We start from the raw sequence: 22,453 nt of genomic DNA, 5'->3' as shown, positions 1-22,453 counted from the left end.
CAACCCCGTTCTCCTCGAATGGAGTTTGCACCCAACTTGAAGGGAATGTGGATTTTCTATCAAGAGACTGCAGAATTAGTTCCTATATGCTCCCCTTGAGTTCCATGTAGTCCAAAGCCGAAACAGCATTTTCCTTGACCTGTCTCGTTTTCAAGTTTCTCCTTTTCTCCCCGTAGTGGAAGGAGTGGTAGGGAATACCGCGGGGCGGCGGGGGTGGGGGAGCCGCCATCCCCACGGCATACTATTCCCACGCATCCATCTCAGGAGAGGCCACTGACGCGCATGCGCCGAAAGCAGCCGCGCGACCTCGCGTCGGCAAACGAAGGAAGCGCGGGCACTACAATTCCCAGAATGCCTTTGGCTCCCAAGCGAGGCTTGCTTTATCGACGCTGTCAGGAACCGCTGGCGAGGCCCAGAGAAGAGGAAGAACGGCAAGATGGCGCTGACCAGGTTGGTTGAGGGCCTGAAGCGGTACCCTGCGAGGCGGTGGGAACAGATTCCCCTCTCTTTTCCGGAGCTCGTTTTCTTTTGAACCGGAGTCCCAGGTTTTTGTTTATGGTAGTCGGTTGTGAGGAGGTTACGATGGCGGCGCAGTTTCGCCAGCGAGGCCTGGACCGATCCGGGCATTTTCCTGAGAGGTTGATCCGAAGGCCTCGCTGTTTTCGTGGGGGTGAGGAGGCCTCTCTCCCTCCGGCATGTCTAGTAACGGCAACGGAATTTCGGTTTCGCCGGTGATGGTGGTGGGTTCCCATCCACGGCTGGTGCGAATAGACCGCGATGGGGGCGGGGCGATGATCTGGGTTACCGGATACGGGTACACTGATTCAGACGTGCTCTCGCTGTCGGCCGCACCTGGGCAAGGATTTAACCTAAGCCTGGAAGCTGTTTTTGTACCCCGCTCGGTTTTCATACGGGATGTCCTGTTGTGTTGGGAAAGGGCTTCTTCGCATGTTTTATGTCCAAGCGGGATTTTCACACGTTACGTTCAATTAGTGTACAATCTATACACAGAATTTGAGCTGTGCACTTGTAGCGTTATTCACACGCTACGACAGTTGAGCTCTATGGAACGCACGTGCTCATTTGTAGAGACGGTTTGTACCTCTGTTCAGTGTAATGTGTGAACAAGGCTTTGGGGACTGTGGCATGAAGTGGGCTGTAGCTCCGTAGTAGAACACGTGCTTCGCATGGAGAAGGTTTTAGATTGAGTCACTGGCTGCTCCAGGTTGGGCTGGGAAATACTTACGCCTAAAATCTTCTGCCAGTTAACATATGCAATACTGAGCTAAATGAACCATTGCAGTTTGTGTTGCCTCAAACAAAATGTTTCTCAGTATGTTCTGTTTACACCTTCAGTTGCAGCTTATCAGCAGTAGTCAACTGATGGAGTGCATGTATGAAATAAGCAAGACAGTGTGAAAGCCATGTTTACATTTTCATGTGCCATTGTTACATGTTAATCACATGTATGCACGGTGAAAATACTTAACATACAGTGCTACCTCGGGTTACAGACGCTTCAGATTACATACGCTTCAAGTTACAGACTCCGCTAACCCAGAAATAGTACCTCGCGTTAAGAACTTTGCTTCAGGATGAGAACAGAAATCATGCGGCGGCAGCAGGAGGCCCCATTAGCTAAAGTGGTGCTTCAGGTTAAGAACAGTTTCAGGTTAAGAACGGACCTCCAGAACAAATTAAGTTCTTAACCCGAGGTACCACTGTATTCAGCTTTGTCAAACCATGTGCAGGCTTCAGGATTTTTTCTGACATCAGAAGATCATATGTGGAGTTATCTTGGATGTGATTTGATTAATCCTGTGTTATACATTCCCAAATTTATTTGTTTTCCTCTTTATGCATACCAGCTCAGTTGCTTAGACTTAGCATGCTGCTGATAATGCCAAAGTTGCAAGTTTGATCCCCATATGGGACAGCTGCATATTCCTGCATTGCAGGGGGTTGGACTAGATGATCCTCAGGATCCCTTCCAATTCTAAGATTCTGTGAAATACTAGAACTCAGGGGCATCCAATGAAGACTTTGGGGAAGGCTTTGCCTCATCATGCTGCAACAGCAAACTGAAGGACCATAAGTGTGAACGTGGTGTTAAGTGGTTGATATTGAAAGGCTAGAACCTTGCCGCCCAAGGGTCACAGATTAAGTAGGTAAATAAATAAATATGGGGAAGGCAAAGTGTTTCTTACAAAAAGATCTGAAATATTTTCCTTGAAGCTTGAATTGGTTTTATTCTAGATTGTATTATTTGATGTTTTGATGTGTTGCTAACCACTTTGAGATTTTTTTCTTTAAAATATAAATCGGTATAGAAATTAAATTAATAATAATAATAAATTTCATTGAGGGGGAAATTGCACCTAGACATTCTGTTTTAGCAACCATAACCTAGGTTTAAGGTGCCATTTGGGGGTTAGCTTATATATATGAGTTTCTAACGTGGTATTTTATTGGTGATAGTGGGTTGTATCCAATACTACACACATGTAATTCTGGCACAATGGGACTTGTTAAGTTTCTTCTTCCTCCCCAGCACCCCACCCATCTGCTTTGAACTCTCCCCTAATCCTCAAGAGCTGATTTTGAGGGCATGGGCTCGGTCCCTGCTCCTGCCAACCTAGCAGTTTGAAAGCACGTCAAAGTGCAAGTACAGTGGTACCTTGGGTTACAGACACTTCGGGTTATGCATTTTCAGGTTACAGATGCTCTGAAACCCGGAACTACCGGAACAGGTTACTTTCAGGTTTTGGTGCTCGCACATGCACAGAAGCGCTAAATCGTGCTATGCGCAGAAGCGCGGAAAAGCATCATGCGCGTGCGCAGACACGGCACTGCGGGTTGCGAATGTGCCTCCCGCACAGATCACGTTCGCAACCTGAGGTTCCACTGTAGATAAATAGGTACCGCTCTGGCGGGAAGGTAAATGGCGTTTCTGTGTGCCTCTCTGGTTCGCCAGAAGCAGCTTATTCATGCTGTAAACCGGCTCCCTCGGCCAGTAAAGCGAGATGAGCGCCACAACTCCAGAGTCATTCGCGACTGGACATAATGGTCAGGAGTCCCTTTACCTTTAGAGGCTGGAGGGGACAGGCAAGGGAAATAAAGTTATTTTGCACACATGGAAATCTGTTGTGCCAGTGGAGCTGCAATGTTGGATACAGCCCACTGTCTTTTCTGTCTAGTTGGAGTAATGCTCAGATATGCTCCTGCTTTAAACCAAATGTTTATTGTAGCATCAGCATTGCAAACCAGTGGAAAGGAAGAATGATTTTGCCACAAGAACTCAGTATGGACTCTACCTAAACCACCTTGGATTTTGGATCAGAACTGTAGCAGCAGGAACCTGAAGTTCAGGAAGGAAAAGAGCTCTTTAGAGGCAAATGAGAGGAAATAAATCAAAAGTGCAGAACTGCAGTTTCTTTGTAAAACGGTTTAATGGAATAAGAACAATATTTCACGTGTTGTCTAATGTGTACAGATATAGTTCAAATATTAAGTTCCTTCTTTCTGTTTGCTTAGTTTTTTGCCAGCACCAACTCAGCTATCTCAAGACCAGCTGGAATTAGAAGAGAGGGCAAGATCTCAAAGGGTGAGACAGACTGCATTGGTGTCATCACGAAGGGAGCCACCCCCTTACGGTTATCGGAAAGGATGGATACCACGAATGTTGGAGGTAAAGAGTGGTGTGCACAGTTGCTGACATGAATAATTATTTTAGTTACGTTAGAGAAGTGAGACCTTGGCTTTTGAATGTAAGGGCCTATAATATGTCTATTTCTGTAACTCTGCTGCTTACATAGATACCCATCCTAACATCTAGTTCAGTGGTGAGAAACTTGGGGCCTGCCAGATGTTGAATTACGTCACTCCTGACCATTGCTCATGCTGCCTGAGGCTGATGGGATTTGGAGTGTGACAACATCTGCAGAGCCAAAGGTTTACTGTTCCTGAACTTTGCTGTATATTTTGTTGTTTCTTCAGCTTGTAAACTGCCTTGTGTATAGTAATATAAAAAGGCAGTATACAAATTAAAAGTGAAATGAAATGAAAATCCTAGTCTTTGCTGTTACTTTTTGAATGACTAGTCAAGTACTAACAATACCTTCTTGTTTCTTTTGCCCATTTTGTAATCATTTCCAATTTATTTTACTGTATAGGATTTTGGAGATGGAGGTGCTTTTCCAGAAATTCATGTTGCCCAATATCCTCTGGATATGGGCCGAAAAAAGAAAATGTCCAATGCATTAGCTGTTCAAGTGGATGCAGAAGGAAAAATAAAATACGATGCTATAGCTCGGCAGGGACAGTCAAAAGACAAGGTAATAGACTTTCCAGATGCTTGTATATAGATATATAGTTTTATTGTTTATGGATATTGTTTTATTTTACTTGGCTTACTAATTCTAATGCAACCTGGAAAAGTTTTGTTATGAATTCTAGATGAGTTTCTCACAAGTCCAACAGTACAGTGGCAGAACATGAGATTTATATCTTGAAAGTATAACATGTGAAGACACTTTTCTGAATTGCTACACTCTTAAGAAATAATACAGGAACACATTTCATAGCATCTGCCTATTATAAGGCTGTGAGTCTTTATGTGGTCACATAGTCAACATCACTGAGGCCTAGTCTCCATATGCAGCAAAATTATGTAATAGAGTGGACTGTACTACTTCAGGCTGCAGGGCAACATTCATAAACACAACCTTCCATCCTCAGTTTGAAGTACTACAGCCAATTCTACCATCTTAGAATATTTCCACCTCATTCTGCTACATATATAAATCCAGGACCTAGAGTATTGTCCTTAAGCTGGCATCCTCAAACTTGGCCCTCCAGCTGTTTTGGGACTACAGTTCCCATCATCCCTGACCACTGGTCCTGTTAGCTATGGATGATGGGAGTTGTAGTCCCAAAACAGCTGGAGGGCCGAGTTTGGGGGTGCCTGTCCTTAAGTGACTAAGGAGTAGGTGATTTGGCTATTCTCACAGTTAGTTGCTGAGGGTGTTGGTGCCCACTCCACTCCTATGGTTGCCTACCCAGTCTACGTGTCATGTTTCTGGGACCAAGGAAAGTAGACATTGGGGAATCTACTTAGCTTCACCCAAGAATGGGAAGCCAAACAAAGGGATAGATGCTTGAGCACTACTTTCCTTGGTTGCAGGAACTGAAGGACAGCGAAGGTGGAGATAGTTATATTGTCATATATCAGTCTATGAACACACCAACTGTTCTGCCTTAAAGATCCAGTAGCCTTTAAAGTGAAAGGGAGACAAAACTGCACATACAGCTAAATATGAGAGTGACCACACCAGCACTGCCTCTTTGGTTTTGCAGCTCGGCTTCTCCTTTAAAGAGCAAATTGCCTTTTGAGGCTAGAACACACCATGCATACTCTGCATGGATACTTACCTGGCTCATTCTTTACCCAGCCAAGGTGAATGGCAAAGCCTCTTCTCAGTGCATTCTTATTAACCAAATAGGGAATCGAGCCTGTCTTAATTACTGTGAGCTTTAGAAGTGAGTGTGAGACTATGATGAATCTGTGTTAATTATTTTGAAGTAAATGATGTTTGTGTCATGTGAAGTGGAAATGTGTTTCTACCTAGTATTCCTAATAGTTCCTCAGAGTGTGATCGTCCCCACACAGACATATTCTGCTGTTTTTCCTTCAGTAGTGTGGGCTATTTCTCCAGGATCAAGGGAAAAGACAGTGTACCCAATGCTCAGCCTCCATGCATATAAATGCTAAACATGTGGAAAAGAGAGGGCGAAGAGCACTTTGAACAACCTCCATCATGTAGCCTTGTGTTAAGAGTTGCACTATGGGAAAGAACCAAAGAGTCATGTGGGTCTGTCCTCCCAGTAGGCAGGACTCGCCTTATTGCTTTGAGGAAACATTTGTTCTCCATACATGAATGGGCAAGTGGGTAATTGCAAGCCTGTTATTACCAGTAAGGCTACCACATGGTACTCGGTTTACTATCATTTTCTCATAAACAGTGGATAATGAATCGTGGCTTTATCATATTCAGAGCTTACTCGTTTTAATGTGGCTAGAACATCATCTTCTTTCATTCTCTGGGATATTTTGAGCTCTTAAAGTGAGCTTGGTTCTTCATGCTTTGAGATTCTTGGGGGTTTTATAGTTAATTACCATGAAGAAATACTGCTCTTCAAATGTCCTTCATTTGGCTTTGTGAGATGTGTTTCCATTGATACTCATTTAAAGGGTTGTTAATTCTGGAATACTTGAATGAGAATTGGAAAATCGTTCCTGTGCTAAATTATTAGTTGAGCTACAGGTCTGTTTTTATAGTTAGGCAAATGCCATAAAAGATGGAGAGGTGCTGCTTAGAGCAATCTCTTTTGGGGTGAATACTTGCCTCCTTGAGTAACGTTGAGCAATTAGGCTCAGTTTATGGATATATAGAACAACTTAATTCCTGGTTTGCTAGGACTTAGTTCTCCATTTCTTTATTTTTTACCATCATCTTTTCTTGTATATGTTGTGTTTTGGATATTAGAGTTTAATACATTTTCTAGCTTTCACAGTTGTGTAATTATACACATGCTTTGAGAAAACTGTGTGGTATTACTGCCTCCCCCACAAAAGATTAAGCAATCACAAAAGTATGTCACAGTAGCTTGAGAGAAATTACCTGGTAGCACCACAAAAAAGAACACGTGTTACCATTTCTCTTGGCTCCTGGCATAGTCTATAGTAAATGGTATATAGGTTTTGTTTAGTAGACACCTTTATACATGCATCCTGCTGCAACATAATTGCCTTATCCCATTTCTAGATGGCAAAGGGGCACTAGTTCTTGAACCTGAAGAACATTGCCCAGAAGCTCTTAAAACGTAACCTTATTCTTTAAAGAAGAAAGCTGCCACAAAAATGCAGTGATGTTAATAGCAAATGCAGTACACGCAGCAACCATTTTAGGCGTGTCTGGTATGTGTGCAACCTCACACACGTGCATCGTGCCAAACCCAGATGTGACCTGAAAATCTCTCAAAAGTGGGCGGGGTGGGGCGGAACAGGGTGTTTGCAGGCTTTTTCAATGGGTGTTCAAATTATATGCAATTTCATGCAACCCCCTCACAAACAGGGAGTTGCCTATAAAATGAACTTCTCACAAATAAGCCCTCAATAATTCAAGCTTATTTACACAAATGTGTTTCACTTGTTCTGGTCTCAAAAATTAATAAATGTGACAGCTTTGCAAAGCACTCTGCTTTTTCTTAACCAATCAAACTCCATAATGCTTGCAATTTGTGCAGCTTTTAAAGTTTCAGACAGCCATTGCACCAGAGGATGAGCTATTTCCTTGCAATTATTTTATTTATCTTTTACCTTCTGTTTTTATGTTTTGTATTTTAACGTAAGCACCTTGAGTACCATTTGGTGGAAAGGACATAAGCAAAATATCCCAGTAGCTCCAAACAGGGTATGAAAGAATTCCAGGTTTTTAATCAACTCAACTTTGATTCTATGGTCATGATAAAAAGGCTTCCGATTTGGAATTCTAAATATATTCTTAGTGTTTAGCCCTTATCTGGACAATTCTATTTTGGAAAGCTAATCTAGTTTTTTTTTGTTGTTTTTTTAATTAAAAAAGGCTCCATAAATGAGGAGGGAAACGAAGCTCCATGAGTATGCAGGATTTTTTGTTCATTTACAGTATTCCCTTTTCATAATGCTGTTTTCAATGTTTCAGGTCATTTACAGCAAATACACAGACCTGGTTCCAAAGGAAGTTATGAATGTGGATGACCCTGATCTGCAAAGACCTGATGAAGAAGCTGTCAGAGAGGTATTGTGGTCAGTGATGCACCTAACTATTGAAGCCATTTGCATCTCGTCCAAGTGTTTAATGTTACATTTCTGATTGCAGCTTACAGAAAAGACTCGAGCAGCACTGGAAAAGTCTGTCTCCCAGAAAATTGCAGCAGCCATGCCAGTCCGAGCAGCGGATAAACTAGCTCCAGCTCAATACATTCGGTACTGGACAATTTTTGGATTGTTGAAATTTCTTTGCATGCAAAGTTTAATGTAAGGCCTTTTTTGTGAGTGTGAAACATAACCATGATCTCAGGCCACAAGCAGTTACATGAGTGTTAAGAAATTATTGCTGTTTAATGAAATGTGATATTAGTCCTGTTACAGAGAACGTGATGTACTTAGCTATGCATAGGAAACTGTGTGGCTATGTGTTCTCTTCTTGGTTTGTTTCTGATAATGAACTTTCTTGCAATAAATATATGATGGTTTTTATGGCCCATAAATGGTGAATAGCACAATGAGGGCTGTGAAGCTACCTTCAAATATATAGGTCTGAAATACAGGGTATCCAGTTGGAAAGATTTTTACTATCCTACCAGTAAAATTGGATAGGAATTAGAACATTGGGCTCTGCTGTGTGATTGAAACAGAGCTCTGTAGTTCAATGTGTGCTCAGTTTGAAAGAACAGTGACACATCATCTACTTCTGCACTTCTACTCAAGTGTGTATGCTTGGCAATCCAATGTCTGTGAGCAAAACTAAAATTCTGGCAAAGTAAATAAGAGGCTCATTAGAGGCTCTGTACTGATAACTGAATTTCTTCCTTGTTTTTTCAGATACACACCATCACAGCAAGGTGTGGCCTTCAACTCTGGTGCAAAACAGAGAGTTATTAGAATGGTGGAGATGCAAAAAGACCCCATGGAGCCACCAAGATTCAAGTAAGAATCAGAAATTTACAGCTATTGTGCCATAGAGGGTCCAGGGACGGAGATTGACATACTAAGGTTACTATATTTTTCAACTCATTAGGATTAACAAGAAAATTCCTCGTGGACCACCATCACCTCCAGCTCCTGTAATGCACTCTCCCAGCAGAAAGGTAATGGACAACCGTGACAACTCTTATGTAACATTTTTAAACATCTGATGCATAAAGTATGGAGGATTCAAGTGTACGTATCAACAGACAATCCGTTGGGGGCCATTGGGCAGGAACTGTTTTTCTCCAGCCTCAGGGAAGTTAACAAGCTATCCCAGCATTAGACATGATGGAGAGTGGGAAGGACATGGATTACAATAAAATGTAATTTTGTGATGTCAGTTTAGACAGTTTAAAAAATGGATGGATGTAAGTTCTTCTAAGTATCTGTATTGGTACCACTGCTTTTTAACTTGTTGATAAATGGACTCGAGTTGGGAGCAAGCAGTGTGGTGGCCAAGTTGAGATTGACACCAAATTATTCAGTTTGGTGAAACCCAAGATTGTGAAGAGCTCCAAAAGAATCTCTACAAACTAGGTGAATGTACAAAAGAATAGCAAAAGTGGTTCAATGGAAATTGAGGGGAAAGATCCTAATTTCACATATTACGCCAAGGAGATCTGAGAGCAGTGACTAACCAGAAAAGAAAGATCGGGTTTGTGGTGGAGAGCTCAGTGAAACAGCTACTTGCTCCGCAGCAGCTGTGAAAAAGATAAATTCCATTTTAGGAAACCTTAGGACATCTCAGTCAAAAATATAATTGCTGTTACTGTAATGCCTGCAACCACAACTGGAATATTGTGTGTAGTTATGTTTGTCATATCTGAAAAATGATATTGAAATCCTGAAGATAGGTGCATAAAGGGACAACTGAAAGGATCAGAGGCTGCAGCAGCTCCCCTGCAAGGAAGAGTACAGTGTCTGGGGATTCATAGTTTATAAAAAATGTAAGCAAGGAGAAATAAGTTTCAGGGCCATAAAATTATGCACAGCATGAAAGTTGTTTTGTCTCCTTGTCTCATAATGCTAGAAGCCAGGGTCATTCAATAAAGCTAGTCACTCTGAGAAACAGGTTGTTGGGCTAGATGGATCTTTGACCTGAGCTAAAATCATGGAATTGTAGAGTTGGAAGGGACCACAAGGGTCATCTAGTCTAACCCTCTGCAGTGCAGGGATCTTTTGCCCAATGTGGGGTGCGAATCCACAACCCTGAGATTAAAGAGTCATGTTCTACCAACTGAGCTATGTTCCTCCTGGTTAGATTGTCTAGTGACGTTCCAGATTTTTTGTTTTTCTTTTCCCTATAGCTTGTGGCTAGACTTGCTTGCTTGAGAAGTCTAGAGCCATCTATTCCATAGGCACTTTGGCATGGTAAACCTTGTTCATTCATTCCTGATAGCTACTTGAGCAATGTGGCAATGTTTGTAAAAGCCATGAATGTTCTTTGGGCTACTATTTGTTGAAGAAACTTTCAGTGCTACCAATGAGGATTATGTGAATTAAACTCATTGGATATAGATGTAAGTTCCCATTTTAGGGAATTGGACTGGATAAACTGACCTAGGTCTTCCCAAAAAAATTGGTATCTGAGGTTTAAACATTCAGCTACTGTTGCCAGAATTGCTGATAGCTTCTCTTTTAGTTTTAGCTTTCCAGGAGATGCAGCTTGAATGAACATGACAATTGCTGGGGGGGAAACATTTCACTGTGTTTTGTTGACACTTCCTATTTGACGGTTCATGGCTACTCAGCTACTGTGTTTCAGAATGGGAATGAATCCCCGCCTCTCATTGGTAAAAAGGGAAAAAAATCTAAAATCTCTTTACCTCTTCTCTGTTCAGATGACCGTGAAGGAGCAACAAGAATGGAAAATTCCTCCTTGCATTTCAAACTGGAAAAATGCTAAGGTAATTAACTTGTCATAACGTCAAACTGTAATGTTGCATCCTGCTGAGGAAACTCCTCAAAAAATGATCTGCAGTCTGAATGATACTTTAAAGCATCCAGAGCTGAGTAAACCAGCTGTGTTCAGAAAGGAGGTTGCAGTGATATGGCTTGACTCTTCTCTGCCTTTTATCTTAAAACTGCCAAGATGACAAGGGCAAAGAACATGCTAGATAGTAAATTGCTGTTTTGCAGTGATCAACTGTGGTTAGGCAAAGGAAAGTATTTAAAATTCCCTCATACTGCTGTTTGCAGGGTATGAAACCAATTTACCCTGATGCTCTCAAGCCTTTACCAAAAAAAGATATATTCTTGCAGTAGCATCTATTTATCCAAGTCATTGGAAGTGTTGGACTTGAATCAGAAAGAATTAGATTCAAATTCCCACTTAGTCATTAACCCTATATGATTACCTTGGGCCAGTTGTGTACACTCAGGCTAACATACTTCACAGGACTGTTGCTATAGACTGGGGTAATCATATATACACAGTGGAGGAGCAGCAGGATACAAATGGGAGGAATTACGTATATAAAATTATTTACTGGTTCACATTTATGGTATTTATGGTAACTAGCTTCTGTTGCAGTCAGTGTGTATATGTACCACCTTCTCTGTCTACCAACTAAGGTCTATGATGTTGCTAGAGAAAGCTTGGGCCACAATAAATTGGTTATTCTTCAATTGCCTCAGCTGCCTTTGTGTCTCTCCTATACTCTGAGCTATTTTTCTCTTTTGCAAAGGCCCTTTGTGCTTGCAGGAAGAGGGAGTAGTGATGAATTCCTGTGGTGTTTAGGATAATCCTCCTTGTTATTAAAACTTCTGTGGCAGGTCTTACTAAGAGAATATCACATTGAGGCCACTGAATATGTCATAGGTGCAGGGGTTTCTTTGATTCTTTTAATAAAACTTTAGTTTGTAGAAACATGATTAATTTTCCCAGCAACTTAAACATGTTTGGTGATACTTTGGTGCTACTTTTATTTGGAATGTTATTCCCATTGTTAAATAAACGTGCTCAGGATTGCAGCTTCAGTCAGATACTTGGTGGTGGTGGTGGTACGAATCACTTCTGCATTTGTTGGGATTCTTCAGTATACAACAAATACTGAAAAGGAAAAATGTGTTGCATAGATAGAATCAAGGAAGTTTTAAAGACCATTTTAAATCTTGAAACTGAGGGAATTGTATTACTTCAACTAATGCCATAAACAGGGGCTTGGTGTATGGAGGATTACAAAAGTAAAAACCAAACAATGCAACTACTTGCACCTAGAGCAAATGAACTGCCCTCAGACCTTCGGGTATAGGGCGGTATAGAAATTAATTAATTAATTGATTAATATTGAATTACAAGTAATGATTTAGGGCAGCTTCTTGGCATGCCATGTCTTTTCCTTCATGATCAACTGTCTTGTCTGTTTTTCCTCCAGGGTTACACCATTCCATTAGACAAGCGTCTGGCTGCGGATGGCAGAGGACTGCAGACTGTCCACATTAATGAAAACTTTGCCAAGTTGGCTGAGGCTCTCTACATTGCTGACAGGAAGGTCAGGCTATAGTTGCTTCTCTGCAGTGCATCTTTCTGAGTAATTTCTTTCCACAGAATAAATTTGAGCAGCATTGCAACTTTTAGCCGGTTGCTTGGAAATGGCTTTGGGTCAGTAGTGGCTTCTACACTGTTCTTCTAGCCCTCATCTAGTTTCTTGATCAGCCCAAAGCAGCTGGCTGTTTCCAGTTCTGGACTGTACATCCTGTTTTATATTACCACTCAAAAGCATAAAAACTAGGTCTTCTTGTTCTCTCCTTACCATCTGGCTGTGCTCTGAATCTTGTGCAGGCTCGTGAGGCTGTGGAGATGCGAGCCCAGGTGGAGCGGAAGATGGCCCAGAAGGAAAAAGAGAAGCATGAGGAGAAACTCCGGGAAATGGCCCAGAAGGCCAGGGAGCGAAGGGCAGGGATCAAAACCCATGTGGAGAAAGGTATATCCCATCCTCCTGCGGTTTTCATAAAATATTCCAAAGAGGGTTCTGCACATGACAAGTGTACTGACCTTAACAGGAAGACTGCACTATATGCAGTTACAGAAGGGTGGCTTCATTCTGGAGGCCTCTACATGCATAGTGTTCCTCATGCAAAAAGAATGCAGCTCATTTCTATGCATGTTTATGTGGAAGTAAGTTCTCCTTTGTTAAGTGGCATTCAAGTAGGTGTGCATAGAATTGTAGTTTAAGTGGCTTCTTGTTAATGGCATGTAACCTTTAGATGAAAACTGGGGAAAGCACTAAAGTTGTTGGGCCAGGAAAAAATTAAGTATTTCGTGAACAAGTGTAGAAATGTTAGGAGACCCTTCAACTTCTGAGTACTTAGTCCACCATCCCCTGTGTTCTTCATAGCTGCAAGTTCAGCTTCCACTATGTTGCTGTTAACTCACATAAGAGATGGCTGCATGTAATTTTGAATTTCAAATGTATCTGTGCAGAGGATGGAGAAGCTAGAGAACGTGATGAAATCAGACATGACAGACGAAAAGAGAGACAGCACGACCGGAATCTTTCCAGAGCAGCCCCTGACAAAAGGTAAAGTTGTTCAACTAATAATAACTGGGCAGTATACTACTTGATCAAGGTAAATGTAAAACGTTTGATTCTAACCTAACAAATTAGTATTCGTTTGGTTGTTCTTTTGTATTAAGTTACTGTTTATATAAAATTTATATACCACTTCATTGGAAAAAACCTCAAAGCAATTTACAAGATTTGGAAATGTACATACCGTACCTGTAGTGAAGTGATTTCTGGTGTGCTATGGCACACTATTATGTTAAAAGGAGTAGTATGTGTTGATTTTTGTGCTTCTATGTATTAAGTGCTTGTGTATTCTTCTGCATAGCATTAGTTGAGGCTCTGTATAGGACTAGTTCCTTAGTTTCTCTCTATCAGTCCCAAAGGAGGGACCAAGGATGTATTATGATGGGATCTGCATCTGATGGGAACGAGATTCAGGTAGGTAGCCGTGTTGGTCTGATGCACTTGAAATATATTTTTAAAAAATTAAAAAATTGACCAGTAGCACCTTAGAGACCAAGAACAAACTTAGTTGGTCTCTAAGATGCTACTGAACAATTTTTATTTTTTTAAAAATACATTTTGATGGGAACAAGTTAACTTTGAGGATTAGCATGGAGAATATTAAACAGACAATCTATGGCTTTTTAAAATGTGGGGAGGGGTTATGGTTTTGTTTATTATTAAGATATTTATTGTAATCCTTGGAGGAAGAGAGGTATACAGTAATCCTTTACAGTAATCCTTGGAGGAAGAGAGGTATATAAATTTAATAAATAATAATACCACCATGATCTTGCTTTTGATGGTCAGACACTGTAGAATGCAATATTTACCCTTAGGCAAGAATGATGCTTGGATAAAGGCTTGAATGTGGCAGATCCTCCTGTGGCCATCATGTAGATTTCCCCCCACCTATTTTACTCTTAGGCTGCACACTTTGTGCCAGCCGGACTAGCTGTCTATTGTATTTTGAGAACCATCTCTTTGCAGGGTGGATTGATTTTTAAATCACCCAGAAAAAAATCATTAATGGATTAAATTTGCATCTGAAGATTTAAATTGTTTCAAATCATCTCCCTTGTTTTAATTTATGCACTTCCTGAGCAAGCATACATGTGAACTAGCTGCTAGAATAATTAACACACAATTAATTGTGTTAAGTAGCAATTAATAAGAACCTTTATACAATATATTCCACAACTTCTATGCAGCCCAGTTCTTTTGCGCAACAGAATTATACCTGCTTTGGAGACAAGGGGAACAGTTTAATTTTACAGTCTGTTTCTGTTTGGCCCTTTCAGTATTACCTGTATTACCTTTCTGTATTCTGTATTATAAGCAAGATAACTTCCTTGAAGTTGAATACCAGAATCCAAAGATGCTTAAAACATGTTACTAACGACCTAAGAGGTTCTGAAAGAGCACTCCCCTTGCTGTTGCCCAGGCTTGTATGGCAGGCTATTTTTTGAAGTTGAGAGTTTCAAAAACAGTTTGTCATGGTGTGAAGTTAGCTTTATGAAGATGGAAAAATGCAAAGGAACCACTGGGTAGTTCAAATGTCATTCATGACTACGTTATTCCTGTGTTCAAGCAAATCAGCACTGCTTCCTCAAAGTATGTCTAGCCCCCCCCCCCCCTCCGCAAAACTCTTAAGCCTGACTTCCAACATCTTTATTCTGAATAGGCAAACTCCTCACATGGAAGTTTTAATTGTTGATGTTTTTGCAACATAACCAGTATACAATGTTGTTAACTCAGGTCGAAGTTGCAAAGGAATGAGAACAGAGATATTAGTGAAGTCATTGCCTTGGGTGTTCCTAACCCTCGGACATCCAGTGAGATCCAGTATGACCAAAGGCTCTTCAACCAGAGTAAGGTAAGTAATGCCTTCCATTGCTGTGGAAAGTTATCACGTTTGAAGGAGACAATTGCCATGTGTATGTCCAGATGTACAGCATTAAAAAGATATATACGTCATAAAATAAAAATACCCTAAGCCGCCAGGCATCCCCAAACTGTGTCCCTCCACATGTTTTGGCCTACAACTCCCATGATCTCTAACAGGACCAGTGGTCAGGGATGAAGGGAATTGTAGTCTAAAACATCTGGAGGGCCAAAGGTTGGGGATGCCTGTCCTAAGCTATGACATGTCAGCCAATAGATTGAACAAGCCATATTTTATCTGCTTGTTTTCCAAATAGCTCACTGTGTAGTAGATCTGAAAACAGTTATTTGAGCCTATGTTCCTAATTTTCAGCAATTCTAATTTTAAGTACTCAGATGACAACAACTAGGAACCTGTAACTAGTGTGTGTTGCAGGTTATACATTTGTTGTAGAAAATATTAGGCTGGTGGGGAGTGGGTAGGAAAGGAATTGGACTCTGAAGACACATGTCCTCAAGATTATTTTTGTAATGAAGGAGCAGCTACCAAGCACTCTGTACTGTTGCGTTCCAGACCAAGAGAGGCCACAGGAAAGGGCCTATTAAAGCAAGCGCCACATCCCAGAATGGGATAGCCCTATCCTAGAACACATTGAGTGAAGGAAAGCAAACTCAGCACTTCCTCCAGACAATACAATTAAACAGCTTCATTTTCTCAACAGCACTAGATTCTAACACCAACCTGTGCCTTTCAGTTGTTAGGAATTCAACATGTAAATTAGGGGTGGGTAACTTTTGGTCCTCAGGAAAATTTTATGCAGTACTGATTTTAAAAACCTTCTGCAAGTGATCAGTTCAAACCTCTGGCATACAATAATCTGCCCACCCCCATAACCTGCTAGGATGAGGCGGCGGCAGCAGAAAGAGATGAAGAGTCCCCCCCCCTTTGGCTCTGACTCTTCATCATGTGCCTCCTACCAAATTACCCCTAAAGTAGGTAATGTGGCCCTCAACAGGAAAGATGGGTGCCCACTCCAGTATAATGTAATACAAAAGAAGACACCTCTAAATATAAATTAATATACTACCAAAGCCCCTCAATGAGCAGTGGTTAGAAAACTATGGGTAGGTTAATAGTAAAATGCATTGCACTATCCTGCAATATCGCCTTCTTTATGGGTAAATCTAGCATTCACTATAATAGTATTTCAAAGCATGCAGCACTTCTGTTTAGTGGAAAAGAGTGCCCTCTGACACCACTGTGGTTGGAGGCTAAACCTGAACCTGGTATCCCAAGCCATTGGGAACCAAGTTTCTCCTTTCATCTGAATAATTCTATCCTTTTCTCTTACGCTAGTATGCAATGAAGTTGGGACTTGTTGGTTTTTTGGGTAATTTCTGTTCTCCCAGAGAATGCTGTATTCTGACTCTGAATAGCAATCTACCTAATGCAGTTAGGTAGGTTTTCAGAGTAGTATTGATGACTTCTAAGGGAACCTGTTTTTGGACATTGTGCTTGTTAGTATCCAACTAATATAGATGGTTTTGGTGTTCTGCTAGGGTATGGACAGTGGCTTTGCTGGAGGAGAAGATGAAATTTACAATGTCTATGACCAGCCCTGGAGAAGTGGTAAAGACATGGCCCAGAACATCTACAGACCTAGTAAAAATGTGGATAAGGACGTGTATGGTGATGATTTGGAGGCACGAATAAAAACTACTAACAGGTATGGAAATTTCAAGTATTTCCAATTGTATTTTTACTACTAGAACACTCGATTTACTACTTTCTTTTGGTCTTGCAGGTTTGTTCCCGATAAGGAATTTTCTGGCTCAGACCGCAGGCAAAGAGGTCGAGAAGGACCAGTTCAGTTTGAGGAGGATCCTTTCGGTCTAGACAAATTCTTGGAGGAAGCCAAACAGCATGGGGGCTCAAAAAGGCCTTCTGATAGTAGCCGTCCTAAAGAACATGAGCATGAAGGCAAGAAGAGAAGGAAAGAGTAAGGAATTGGTTTCAAGCATTTTAAACAAGACTGCAGGGGATTGTCTAAACCACCTGACAGTTCCTGTATAGTGGATATAGGCACCCAGCTAAAGGGACACTTTTGCCCAAGGAACAGAGGAAGTAAGGAAAAACTGGACCACTGAATTATAGGTTTTGTGTTTGGGGCTCTAGCTTTGTGCTGCCCCTTCGTTTTTACACAGGTGGAGCTCTGTTCTCTTAAGGTCAGAATAAGCTGCCTGGTGTATATGGAGTTCTTAGTTAAAGCTGCTTATTCCATCTGATAATACCCCCTTGTACATAGTTTGCCCTGCTTCTGCTGTAACGTATGTAAGAGGGGGAAGAAAGTGTATTGTGGTTCATTTGCTCTGCTGTGATTGTATAGTTCATTCATCTTAAGCTTATGAGAAACAGCTGGATTCATTTAACTGAGATGAATACGTATCCAAGTTTATTTCAGTTTCTTTATACAGCAGTGAAATAAAGTCTCCTTCCTTTAACTGATGTCAGCAGTTCTTCTGTTTGAAAAGTGGCCTTTGCTTTTCTGACGTTTCACATCAAGCTGAAAGATTGAACAAACACAATTGCTAGTAAGGCAGTAGAAGAAACAATCTTAATATCCATATCAATGTTGATATACTTAATATATTCATTTTTTAGGTGATGTTCCACATAAGTTGAAACCACTCTTCATAAAACATTTGTGTAAGTTTCTACGAATCAAGGCCTGTTTTGAACCCCTAATGAAATACGTTTTTGGCTGAAAGAAATACCAGATCAGCTTATTAATTAAAATTACCTAGGATTACTACAATGTGTGTTTCAGATACAGCTTCATAAATTGCTTTCAACATTTAATTATGCCAACTTTCAACTGTAAATGCACTGACTAATGATCAACCAACTTTCCTTTATTCAATATACCCCATTTCACATTTAGAACTTTAAACATTATAGATTTCCATAACCTCACACTCCACGAAATTTTCAAGACTCATTTTCATTTGTGAAGTAAATGTCTGTGAAAAGACTGTTAGACTGAACTTATTTCAGGTATGAATTGAACTATGAAGGATAGAACATGAGCCATTTTATTTATTTCTCTTCTTTCCTTTAAGGACCTGAAAGTGGGGTGCATAATTTCCCTCTCCTTCATCCTTGTAACAATCCTATGAGGAGGGTTAGCTGAGAAAAGAATAATGGTACAAGGTCTCTGAAATGTTCCTTGGCAAGCAGGCTTTGCATTGGGTTCCTTTTAATTGGCACCAAATGCAAAACCCACTGGAACTGGTTGCACTCAGGAGCTCTTTACGGAAGTTCCCTAGTACAACTGATCCCTGCTGAAAGTTAGGTTTGCAAAGCATATCTTTACAGCCTGGCTTGCGTTGCACCTGAGCTGCAAAGACCCAAGAAGCACACTTCAGAACATGCCCCTGAGTATTTCAACTCCAGCCCACCACCTCTGCTGCAACTGGAAGCGGTAGATAAATAAATGTAGCTATCCGTTGTGAATAAATGTTTGTGGATGACAATGCTAACTAAGGTGCCTCTCAAGTACCACAACAGAGTACAGTGGTACCTCGGGTTAGATATGCCTCGGGTTACATAACGCTTCAGGTTACAGACTCTGCTAACCCAGAAATAGTACTTCGGGTTAAGAACTTTGCTTCAGGATGAGAACAGAAATTGCGTCGTGGCAGCGGCGCAGCAGCAGCAGGAGACCCCATTAGCTAAAGTGGTGCTTCAGGTTAAGAACTGTTTCAGGTTAAGAACGGACCTCCGGAACAAATTAAGTACGTAACCAGAGGTACCACTGTATGTACAAATCAGCTGTGTCAGTTGTTTTCTCCTTGCCCTGTTCTCTGTGGTCAGCTCGGCTTGGGAAAATGGTGGGTTAAGGCTTAACACTAGCATTGCCCCCTACTCAGTGCTGCCTGTAAGGGGGCGGATTACTATAACACAGTAGGAAACAATTCTCTTCCTCCTCCACGCAATCAAGCAATGAGACCGTGTTAGGAGAGCGCAAACTTACCCTCTCCTTGCTCAGACCATGATATAATATTACACCCTGTAGATCAGGAGTGGGTAAAACAAAGACATGCCACCAAATGCTGGCTCTCAAGACTCCCCAGTCCACACCTTTCTCTTTTACCAATCTGGAACATGTTCTTTAACTGTGGTGCCGCCTCTTGCTTTTCTATATGGACAGGTGGATAGATAAAGCCTCTAGTTTTGCATGGCTCTTAGGTAGCCTACTGTAAGTCACATCCATTGCTCTGCCCACTTTCTGGACCCCATCCACCACTGGGGTGTAGGCCTAGAAGGTTGTCCACAAGGGATTATGCCCCTTGGACTGAAAACTATTCACTCCCCTGCTTATAAATCTGTTGTATTTATGCAAGTCTCAAGTCACATAATAGGTCTGAACTTGTGAAAGGTCTGAAATGTGCAACAAACAAGCTAACCAGGCCATTCTCCATGTTCACCTTTAAATATAAAATAGCAATTCTCTTCTAGGATAAGAAATTCAGTATGCACAGTACCATAGCCTCTTACCTTAGCTCCTTCTAGAATATGAGTGTCTTTCTGCAAAGTATTTTTAAGACCTTCTTCTGTAGAAAATCCAACCCAGCCAAAACCTTTGTGGAATCCCGTTTCTTTATCCTAATCATCCAAAACAAGTACGTTGAATTGATTTAGATTTGATGGATCCTATGCACTTAATCAACTACTGCTTAAATGCTACTTCAGTATGGACTACATGTGCCCTTTTCACCTTCAACAGAAACCTGGTCAACAACAGCGTCATGCAGAAAGCCATTACCAATCATAAATGTTAAACAACTGGCAAATTATATTCTCTTCCCAGCAGACTAGGAAGTTTCCTAGCCACTTATTTCACTGGTTTATGTGGGATGACAAGAATGAATTTGCTGGAAGCTAACTAGTTGCCTCAGGAGTAGCCAATGTGGTACCCTCCACATGTTGTTTAATTCAAACTTCCATCAACACCAGGCATCATGCACAAAGGCGACCCTTGAATGGTTCCTCCATAGTTACTGGGGTTACTGGGGTGGTGATCAGGTGGGATTGCTACGAGGAATTATAACAAATATAGAGTAAGCCATCTGTGTCAGCAATGAAAGCATTGCGTTGACTGGGTTTAAACTATTTTGATAGGATTATTGATCAATCCACACCTCTGCATCCCTGTTCCATCTCTCTTGCTTCAAAAGTCACGTACTTCGCCAGGCAGGCTCTTGGGCCATAAAGGTAGTGGGCAAGTTTCTTTGATGTAGCTTTCTGATATGGTAATCTTAGGATGTTAATCTTAGGGCCAGGAAACAGATCTCACATGAAGGTGATAATGATTGCTGTCCTCCTGGCCATCCTCCTTATCATGTGTATTGCTTGTTTATCACCTCCGGGGTTGCCAAATGGACTCCTTTGTAGTTCTGTTAATTAGTTTTGGTGATTTAACTTGTTCCCAGAGGGTTTGTTGAAATGCTCAGAAGAAATCTGATTGGTTCTTACGAACACTCTGTAAAAAGCTCTTTGGAAATAAAACTACCTGGGCCAGGGGCTGCAGACAGACAGAATATTATACGCACCCTTCCCAGAGTCCTGCTGGTTCAAGTCTCTGTGTCTATTCTTATTAATCAGAGTTCAATCCTTCCTTTACTTTGTGAACGCCTCACTGGGGGGTTGAGAATTTTCAGGGGGAAACTAATTTTGGATAGGCCACTGGGAATGGGTGGAGTTATAGCTGAAATCCTATAAGCTGGGAGTAAATCCTCATTAAAAGAGGACTTACTTGTGAGTAGACATATGTGATTGTACTGTAAATATAAAATTTAAAGGAAAGCAGTTACTCTACAAGTAACATTTTGTACTTGATTGCCAGTATCCAAACACAAAATACTCAACTTGGAACATGATCTAGCCATAGTTGCATAATTAACCCTTCCACTGAAATCATTAAGATTTCAGTACAAAAGTAATGCATTCCCATGAAACGCAAAGTGCTCATTTTTTGATGCCCTGTCGTTGTGTTAGCACAGCAAAAGCTGTGTGTGTGTGTGTGTCCGTGTCCCTGTATCCCTGATTTAAATACACAAGCAGTGAACAGCACAAGATAGGAAGCAATCTATCGTAAAGGGGGAACTAGCCACTTCATATGAGCACAAGCAGCCCTTAGATGCAGATATCACAGAGGGCAGAAACTAGCTGAAAGTCCATCTGAAAATAAAGTTTGTAAAATGCATGGGAAGAAAAAGAACCATTGGTGGCCTCTGCTAAGTGTGTTCAAATACAGTTCTAAAGGTGCCAGCAGGGAATACTGCATTGTCTCAATCATTTGAATTTTTCTTTTATAATTTTCAGATGCATTTTAAAATCCAAATGCAGGTGATGATACCAACTGGATATTAATATTTGTTAGGTGGCTTTGTGCCAGACCTGAATTTTATTGTTATATGTAAATTGCAATTGTATAAAACTAAAACGCGGTGGAGAAGAAATATTTTGTTGAGTTTAGGTTCAGTTAACGGCAATAATACTCACAAATGGCACCAAGCATTTTCTCACAGAGCCAAACTGAGCAAAATATTGTTTTACTTCATCTGCAAAAGAGAGAGAGAGATTCATTTATCAAACCAGGTTGTCTTGGGGCGTTTCTGTGCATGACGACGACGTGGTTTTTAAATTAGGGCGAGAATAGTGGAGATCCTCTTAGGGCTGCACACATGGAAGATGGACCGCTGCAAAAGAATTCAGAGCGCTGCACCGTTGCAGAGGAAAGGCGGTTTCTGTAGGTGCTGCTTGCATGGCGTCAGCCGAAATCCCTTCCTCTGTAGCCCTTTAGCCGGGGTACAAAGCCCTCAGCACAAGAAAGAAGGTGGGTTCGACTCACGTCTCGGGCCTCCCAAGCATCTGATGCAGGGATGGAGAAAAGGGCTTAAAACCTCGGGAGCTGGAAGCGCCAGGCACCCACGCTATAACCCCGGCTAGCCTTCTTTTAAGACGCCAAAGGGGCCGACTTACAGCACCCCTTGGGACTCTCTAAAACCCCTTCCCTCCCCTAACCCCGCACCCCACTCACTTGGCCCCGCCGTCCAAGGCACGCGGGCGACGAAGACCTCGAAGAGCCGCCGGGAAGGACCTGCCGCCGCCATCTTGAAAGCCAGGAGGAAGTAAGGCGGGCTCTTGCCGGCCAGCCAATGGGGAGGCGCGCTCTTGCCCTTTCCGCTGAGCGCGAGCAAG

At 41.5% G+C, this 22,453-nt stretch overlaps 2 protein-coding genes across 2 annotated transcripts; one reads left to right on the top strand and one right to left on the bottom strand.

The window, feature by feature from the left end:
- Nucleotides 1-303: 303 nt before the first annotated feature.
- On the top strand, nt 304-17,691 carry SNW1 (SNW domain containing 1). The gene is made up of 14 exons (XM_083615380.1): nt 304-450; nt 3,535-3,688; nt 4,173-4,334; nt 7,743-7,838; nt 7,920-8,026; nt 8,645-8,749; nt 8,841-8,910; nt 10,633-10,698; nt 12,169-12,285; nt 12,576-12,717; nt 13,218-13,314; nt 15,064-15,181; nt 16,750-16,916; nt 16,995-17,691. Exons 1-14 carry the CDS (start codon nt 437-439, stop codon nt 17,191-17,193), a joined length of 1,614 nt encoding a protein of 537 aa, XP_083471506.1. The 5' UTR covers nt 304-436; the 3' UTR covers nt 17,194-17,691.
- On the bottom strand, nt 17,621-22,426 carry SLIRP (SRA stem-loop interacting RNA binding protein). Its single transcript, XM_083622031.1, has 4 exons — nt 22,293-22,426; nt 21,755-21,813; nt 19,748-19,855; nt 17,621-17,753 (listed from the first exon to the last, which is right to left on the bottom strand). Exons 1-4 carry the CDS (start codon nt 22,363-22,365, stop codon nt 17,688-17,690), a joined length of 306 nt encoding a protein of 101 aa, XP_083478157.1. The 5' UTR covers nt 22,366-22,426; the 3' UTR covers nt 17,621-17,687.
- Nucleotides 22,427-22,453: the final 27 nt, after the last annotated feature.

Source organism: Podarcis filfolensis (assembly GCF_964270895.1).
Source record: "Podarcis filfolensis genome assembly, chromosome: 1".
Taxonomy (NCBI): domain Eukaryota; kingdom Metazoa; phylum Chordata; class Lepidosauria; order Squamata; family Lacertidae; genus Podarcis; species Podarcis filfolensis.
Note: the sequence above shows the minus strand (reverse complement) of the source record. Positions and strands in the feature narration are given on the sequence as shown.